Source organism: Moschus berezovskii, chromosome 3, assembly GCF_049115385.1.
Source record: "Moschus berezovskii isolate FMDL1 chromosome 3, NW_MosBer_1.0, whole genome shotgun sequence".
Lineage (NCBI taxonomy): Eukaryota > Metazoa > Chordata > Mammalia > Artiodactyla > Moschidae > Moschus > Moschus berezovskii.
Window position 1 is genome coordinate 39,415,940 of NC_142462.1, and position 8,738 is coordinate 39,424,677.

The 8,738-nt window shown below is 34.8% G+C and overlaps 1 protein-coding gene across 4 annotated transcripts in view; it reads left to right on the forward strand.

The window, feature by feature from the left end:
• LOC129552316 (mitochondrial glutathione transporter SLC25A40) overlaps positions 1 to 4,051 on the forward strand; it is a 67,076-nt gene extending 63,025 nt beyond the window's left edge. For all 4 annotated transcript variants that reach the window (XM_055420604.2, XM_055420603.2, XM_055420602.2 and 1 more), the window contains 2 exons: positions 1,502 to 1,582; positions 1,900 to 4,051. In XM_055420604.2, coding sequence (XP_055276579.2) covers positions 1,502 to 1,582; positions 1,900 to 2,012 — 194 coding nt within the window. In that variant the 3' untranslated portion in view covers positions 2,013 to 4,051. The remainder of the gene's footprint in view (positions 1 to 1,501; positions 1,583 to 1,899) is intronic.
• The last annotated feature ends 4,687 nt before the right edge of the window (positions 4,052 to 8,738 follow it).

Here is an 8,738-nt window from a genome sequence, read left to right on the forward strand (position 1 = left end):
AGAGCTCTTGGACGTTGGATCTTTAGGCAGGGCTCGGTCGTGGCTTACCTCCAGTTGAGAAGTCTTCTTGTTTGTCTTCTTTTACATTCATCTCACCCTACTATTAAAATAGAGCCCAGTTTGGAACTTGAGCTCCGTAAGATTAGAAATACCCAGCTACTTAGCCTCCTTTCTTTACTAGTTGTTTCCGAAATTGAAAACATTTAAACAAGGAGTGTAAGTTGCCAACTTGTAGTATAAAGCTTTTGTCACTGTTTTTATAGTTAAATTTCAGTCATAAATAATTTGTTCTTGGTTTTAAAATGTATCCTTTCTGTTTGGTTGCTCTAATTACTGTAGTTACACTATTTATATAGATAGTTTAGCTTCTTAAATGACAAGGCCTCATTTATCTTCATAGAGAATCTGACATTATATAAAAGAAATTTTGAGATAATGAGCCCCTCTTCATTAAGCTGCAAATTCTACAGAGCTATTACTGAATGACCCCTTTCCCTAATTTTCCCCTTTCCCCTAGGCATACTTACTAAAATGTACTTTAATCCTAATGACTCAGCGTTGCCATCACTGTACACACTGATCACTGTAGCTTCATAACGCAGCTCTCAGAAGCTAGTGAGGATAACTTAGGAGTGATTGCCTATCACCCACTGGTCTGGGCAAGACTGAAATCTTCAGCTGTCACAGTGTTCTCATGGTAGGATGCCCACATTTTAGTAGATTTTTTTTCACCTTTAGCGTCTGTAGTCTGTGGGCTAAGCCAGCTGCTTAGAATCATTGTGTACAACGAAGGTAAGTGAACTTTGTGTATGTACAGCTGATTCATGAGGTTTATGTTTAAATATGAGTAACATCTATTTTTGCTGTTTTCAAAAGATGTATAAATCTGTTTCTTTACTGTGTTCCAGACACTTGAGTAGTTGCAAGTAAGTGAGATGTTACTGTTAGTTACAGGAAAACTCTTCCCTTCAGAGGAGACAGGACTGATTTATTTCAAGACTAGCACATCTATTCAGAAAGATTCTAGTAAGGTGGACCCTCCCTAGGGAGAATGAGCTATTTTCCTTAAAGCTTCTCTTTGGGGGAAAAAAGTTTTTTTAATGTATGCACTAAAAGTACAGTGAAAATTGGCTATCATGGCTTCACTTGGGGAACCCCATGAAAATTCCTGTACATCTTTAAAATTTTTATGAAAGATTTTTAAGATACGGAAAAAAGTATAAAGGATACACACCGCCAAGCTTAAACATCAGTTCAGGAGAGGCTTTCTGTATGTTCCTCCTTGATTGCATATGGTCCTGTGTACCTTAAGAGGGCCTTTAAAATTTCTTTTTAATGAATCCAACTATTAAAAATAAGATTTAAAATAGTTCTTTATGTAAACAGATCTGTTCTTATTATAATGATATATCCCAAAGCCCATAAACACTCTTTTATATGTATTTATCTATATTAGAAATTAAGTGTTAATTTATAATAGCATCGTTTCTTTAACATTTAGTTTCTATGCCTTTGCAAATGTCAACGTGGACTATAATGAAGAACATTGTTGCTAAGAATGGATTTTCTGGATTATTTACAGGTAAAAATATTTCCTATACCAAGCTATTGACTAAAAAGTTTCTTTACCTTTTAAATTAATTGCCTTTCAGCAGAAAATTTTTGAAAATATTCCTCATTTACTATTTCCTCCTAAATATCTTTGCTGTAAGTTTAAATACCAGTTGCTTTTGAAGTAATTTGGAGTGAACAGTTCGGCTTGTTCTTTGAGACCAGTTATGGGACAGTGTTTTATATGTTACTTCACTTAATTTGATAACTGTCAGAATGAAACCAAATAAACTACATTTTAAAATGTAAGGTAAAATTTGGTCTCAATTTTTCTGTTCCCTTTTTTAGGACTGATTCCTCGTTTAATTAAAATTGCTCCTGCTTGTGCTGTTATGATCAGTACATATGAATTTGGAAAGTCTTTCTTCCAGAAACAAAATGCTCAAAGACAGCAATACTAGAGATGCTGTTTCAACCTGAAATAACAACCATGACCAAATAATAACAGGAGACTCTTAGGCAAGAGCTTTTTTCACTGTTATCTTAGTGATTTTCTATGATTCTTATCTATAATTTAAATGAATAGTGAATCTCTACTTTGCATTTAATCATTCTAACTTCAAATTTTTATCCTAATTTTTGAGAATTTGGAAAAGATATTCCAGAAATCCTAACCATTGAGCATTCTTGTAAAGAAGAGAAAAATTATTCTACACTGAAAGCAATAATCTCAGAGTTTGATACAGATTTTGTGTAACTTCATCCTGTTGGGAGTGTCAGAGATGTCGAACATTTTTGCAGTTGTGTGCTGAATGATGTACAGAGTCTAAAAGAATTCCCAAGCCTTTTATACACGTTTAAATCATGGACGTAGATACTTAAGTGTTTCAACAAATAGATAACGGAAAGCAGTCTTTAAATATTATCATTCACATCATTTACCAAATATTGCCTATCAGTTACTTTCTTTAATTCACATATATTTGGGTGTTTTTTTTTCTTTCCCACCCTGTTACTGTTTTAAGGCCTCATGTATATTAAGATTTCTCTGATCAAAGGTATGGCTGTCTTATGTTCATGAACCAAAAATATAATTTGTGTGATATTGATGCTATTTTTGATGTCTAAAGACCCTGTATTATCTACTGTTTCTGTGAGAGAGAGCGTTCACTGACCATCCTAAATGCTCACTTCAGTCAGACTTGGGTGTGCAGTGGGAAACTGCGCTGTACTCAGGCTAGTGAGAGTGCTGCTTCCGCACAGAAAGGCCTCTTGTTGCAGCTGTCTGCCATCAGGCATCACCACTGGTGATGTTCTCTAGGTCATGTCTGTTGGCTTGTTCTAACATCGCTGAGACAGAGTATGTTCAAGATGTCCCTTGGCTTCACACATCTCACACGAGTGTGCTAGACCAAGAGCTACCAAGCCAGTTTCCTGTAAGAAAGAGCTTTCGGTCACTGGAGGCTAATGCCCAAGAAGTTTAGTTTATGAATGTAAGAATGAAAAAGAGTATGATTTCAAGGCAAACAATATTTTTAAATGTTTTTGTTTTTCTCAGGATCTGTATACTCTAGGAAAAAGCACTTTATTGCAGTCTATCTGTATTTTATGAAAATGTGAAACTTTTTTTCCTTAAAATAGAGTAATATATATTTAAGTGACAAATCTCTAGTGTTGGTAGGAATTAATGTATTTTCTAATATAGTAGAAAAATATTTATGTTTCACCAGAAATAAACTATATAGGGTTTGTATTTAAGCTTTTTGTGTTTATTTTATCTTGTGTTGATTTACCTTAAGTTTGCAACATATATATCCATAAATATTTATATTTTCATTGAAATATTTTGTGCTTTCTAAAGCTACCACTGTGCTTCTAGCTAAATACTTTCATATAAAATTATGTTAATGCCATACTGTCAACATATATATAAAACACACATGGATGTTTATCTTGAACACTGAATTTAACAGTATTAAATTTAAATTTACCTTTGTTCTGCTGTGCTTCTTTTGGGTAACTGGTAGGAAAAGGCAAAAAAAAAATTAGGTTTTGAACAGTAGTCTCAAAAAACAGTTATGTATTTCAAATTAATGTCACTTTCATCCTCTTCTTGCCCCACTACTGACTGCATTGTGGAAAATTCTTATTTTGTAACTAAAAGAAATTAAATAAACCTAATTCCCTGTAGTTTTTGTAACATACATTACATGCAATGTATCTGAAAGAAAAGAAGTCTGAATTTAGGCTTTGTCTATACTTAAGTGGTAAAAAAAAAAAGCATTACTAGTAGGAACCAAAAAAGGTATGGCTACAAACTGTATTCCTGGTAATGTTTCTAAATGCATTCTGTTAATGTTAAAATTTCTAACATACACATTTAATTTCTTATGTGTGTAAATTTTTTAAGGAAAATGTCTTATTCAAGTATTACATGTTTACTGCCTCTCATATAATTCTATATTACTTTTTAAAAATAAAGTTATTTCTAGGAAAACTATTCACTATTTTATTTAGCCACATTTGACTCCTTTAATTCTAGCCTTTTTTTTTCCGCCCCTGGGGCACAAATTCCAGGGATATGGGAAAGTTTGGTGTATTACTTTTTCCAAATGAACTTTTAAAAGTAAATTACTGTTATTATGTTTTTTTCCATCACTCAACACTTACTGCGATGAGTCCTTTTACGTGGTAGGCAGTATAAAAAGCACTGGAGGTAAGACACTGCAGCTACTCTCATTGGTCGTAAGGGTTCAGCTGTGATTGTTAGAAATAAGCAAAAGAAGTAATGGAGAAGCTGAAGAATTCTCCCCTGGCCTGGGGTGCAGAGACTGGTCGGGAAATGGTTCTTAGGATAGGCAGTCCAAGGCAACATACCTGGAGGTTGGGAGTCTTCAATCAGGCAGTGGTACTTAGCACCAGTGGCTTGAGCAGAATATACATACCCCGTGGTAGATCAGAGTGAAAAAGGAGTTCAAGGGGCCTGGTCTGCCAACGAGGAACAAGAAGGCAAGAGAAAACCAAGGAAGTATTTGGGGCACAGCTCTGAAAAGTTACAGCGTTGTGTTTTGTTTTTCTCTTAAGATTTTTTTTTTTTTAAAACTGAAAGAAAATAGGATAGCATGGGTTAGCCTAGAATAAAACAGAAAACACCAGAATGTGTCACATATTAAGACCAAGTATTATATAGTGAAGCTGGTTTTAGAAAAATGACTGGCAGGATGAAAAATGGGACTTATGATCAGGTGACCTATTTAAAAACAAAAGTTTTGGTTTATACTAAAGTATATTTTTAAAAGGTACCACCATGGCATTGGTATAATTTATCTTCCCCCTCCTATGGGTGGGGAAAAAAAGCTAAAGCAAAATAGAGGTTGCTTTGCTTACTAAAGAGCAAAGTGGACTAGGTAAAAGAAATTAAGAGCCCTGATGTTCAAAGCAGTCATGTGACGTTTCCAGAGTAATCCAGGGTATGAGTTTATCAAAACCAGAAACTAACCAACAACAGGAAATTTAACAAAGAATTTACATAAGTTGTAAATTTGATAAACATTTTTAACCACTTGAAAACTTGTATGTAAATCTAATAAAGATGACTTAAAACCAACTTAGTCTACTTGGATGTTTAAGGTTCCTGTCAGTCACAGTTAATTGGAGTTTGCACTTGGTACTTACCACTTCAGAACTTATAATTTTATTTAATGTTGACTTTATCCTGATGCTATCACATCGGTGCTGAGAGGATGGTGGTGAGTCCATTTTACACATGAGAAAACAAACAGGGCTGTTACATAATTAAATCACAACCCAGCCAAAACCACTACTGTACTGTACTTGAGTGAATGTTGTCAATTTTAAAGCATATTATGTCATTTTTTAGAAAATAAAAAGTAATTTGAAACAAAATGAAGATTTCTCCAAAATCATTTTTGTCAAAAAGTAAGACTACTACTGCATGGTACAAAATGTTTAATATACATGCAACACGGATCACACATCAAGGCAACAAAATACACGTGGAAATAGCATACAGTTCAGCATTCTGTTTAGGGAAGGGTGTGTGAACAATGAACACTGCTGAAGATCCAGACGTACCCCATGCAAACATTAACGAACTGTCTCTGTAACTAGCGAGAAATGAACTGTGTAGAAACCTGAAGTCACATTAGCAGATCAATTTTATACCAGGAGCTCCAAGAAAGGAGGAAAAGTCACCGTCCTCAGATGTCGTGTTTAGGTCTGCGTTCAGCAGCATGTTAAGATGCACAAGATTCTGTACACATTAGAACAAATCCGAAAATTTTGATCAATTATGGAATCCTGTATTTCCTTTCTATATTATAAAAATGTATGGAAAATGTAACAGTGATTTTCTTTAATTACTGAAGGATAATGTCATTTGAGAGTGGACCATGAATGAAAGCATTTAAATAGTCTGACTGTTGTTAGGAAAGCAGCAGCAACAGTGCTTAAGGCTAGCCTAAACTTTTTGAAGTTCCCTTCGCCCTTACTTGTTTCTCATTTGCTCCTCCCAAGGTTTCCAGTATCCTTGTTTTAACCTTCCTTCCATTCCCCATGCTGAATTACAAATTGCTGTAGATACATCATTCACAGTAAGGTACACAGAATTAAGACTAGACTGACGGTACCATTTCTCAAGAACATTTGCATTACTACAAGTACTAAAGACTTAAGCTAAAGGAAGAAAGCTCTGAGTATGTTCTGATACATCTAAATAATGTAAGGGCTTCCAGGCCTTCTTTTCTTTGTCCCTGAAATGACATTGTTTGAACTGTCTTAACATAAGCCTAGCCTTGTTACTGTTTATTATCTTAAATTCCGAATAATGAGAGTCAAGTATTGCAGAGAACCACCACACTCCCACATTTCTAATACCAAGAATGACTGTGGGAAGTGCTGCTTTTCTCTCAATATTCTAGAAGGAATGTTCTTTCTGTAGTCAGTTACTAAGTTTGAATGTAATGTTTTATTATCAAAAAATAGCATACAAAGTTCCAGATAAGTACTGTAGTAGTCTCTTCATGTAAACAATGTATAAAACATCTTTGGCACAATTGACCATGTTTTCCTCATATTACTTACTCTAGAAAATATACTTCATACGTTTCCTCTTTCAATATGGTGGAATTTGGGGGGACCAAAGGTACAATTGTTTCAAAATTAGCAAAAATATAAAAGACAGCTCAGAGCTTTTTAAGAAAACTAATTTTTAACTAGTAATTTTTAAGGTCAGTTTTAAAATGAGATTATGGCATGATTAATGACAGAAGCTGTTAAAGCACGTAAGACACGATTCATTCTTGCACACCAGAGAGAAACAGCACTGGATGTCAGACATGCTGTTAAGTACAGTGATTAGCCAACTGATCCTTATTTTAAAACTTCTCAGATCCTTAAATAAACTTGAAATCTTTCCTGATAAAATTGTTTTCGACATCTGTTCTACATTTTTAAGTTTTTCCAATTTATGGGACATAAATGTGATCAGTTTTAAAATTGGTAAACTTTAAAGGAAATTTTGGAAAACAAAATGTTATTTATTTTACCTAAATGACCTAAAATAATGTAAAATACTTTCCTTGTGACCCAAACAAATTTAGTAACTGCCTAAAGGCATGTCCTACAAAATTTATAAAATGCTGAATGGAATGTTAGATTGATGCTAGATGGTAACTGTTAAAGTCAAACTGAACAAACTGCTATGAAACTGCAGCTGAGAACCTTTTCCTCACGTCAAAGACAAGGCATTTAAACATCAGAATCTGGGAAGGAGTTCATGATAATGAAGTAAGTCATTTTTAGAAAATGTAATAATTGAATAAGAGAGCAAAAGAAAATACTTAAATCTCAGTCTCTGGCAACTATGATACATTTAAATATATGAAAATCAGCTGAATAATATATACAATTTACAATGGATTATTAGAGGATATCTGAAAGTGTTTTAAGCCTATTTTTAAACTTCAGTGACAAATATAATCATTTTAAAATGAAAAATGGCAGCATTTTTTTTTCACCCAGAAGTTTACATGGAGTGGACTGAATTCTCTAAGCAACAGACTTTCAGACATGTCCCAGAACAATATAAAATTCCAAAGATTTTCCCAGCAGTCAAACTTACGTATATGGAATATTTGCAACATAAAAACTTCTGACTTTTACATATAAGTTTTCAGGATGGAGTCAGACCTGGACTTGTCATCTCTGTTGTAGGAGGACTTGCAAGGTAGTCATTCGATTTTAGGCTTGTTAGAGATTTGTAACTTGCCACTGATGTTAGAGACCCACAGAGGCCAAGTAATGAGGGAGTATCTTCTTTACCTGAAAATTAGGATAAGATAACAAATATTTAATTGTTCTTGAAGCCTGATTCTAGTAAGATCCTAAAACCATTAAACTTTACATACTGTATAAAACGGTGCAAACATACTGTAAAGTCAAACATCTGTATGTTGACATGTTTGATCTTCCAGTGATTTCAATGCTATCCCTTATAGAAACATTACAGAGGGATTATTTGTGCTCCTTTTAAGGTTCTAGATATGGAAGCTTGAGATATTCTGGAACAAAAATGGAATTTACCTTTTTGGGGGAGAATATGGTCATATTCAATTAGTAAAGAATAACAAAAAACTATAGCAACAATACAAGTGCCCAGGCGACAGAAACAGCAGGAAATCCTCATGTGGGTAAAGTGATGCAGAAGCAGCAGAACTGCTTCAGTTCAGCTGGAGGCTTGACCTAGGGAACCTTTGTCCACTGACTGGATAAACTTATTCAGCATTTACTCTGCTCGAGGAATACGGTTACCTGCTAGAGTCATTTGGTCCCTGAAGGAGGAGTGGCAGAGGTCTGTCCATGCCTGGGGAAAACATGTTCTTTCCCCAGCAGCACAAGCTTCCACCCCCACTGTGCGCACACTTGCTCTAAGAGGCTGGCCTAAGGCTGTGAAAGGCTAGGAAGGTGAAAATCAGTTTTCCAAAGGAGATGGAAAGCTTAGGCTTTACTCACGTCCTTACAGAAATGTAAACTGAACCAGATGTCAGACGCTTCTGAATACCCTACATTGTTTCAAACAGCCCCTCTGCAGTGCCTTCACTGTCATGCTATATGATCACTGTGGGGCACTCTCCTTTATTAAAAAATCACACTGAGAAAGGACATGG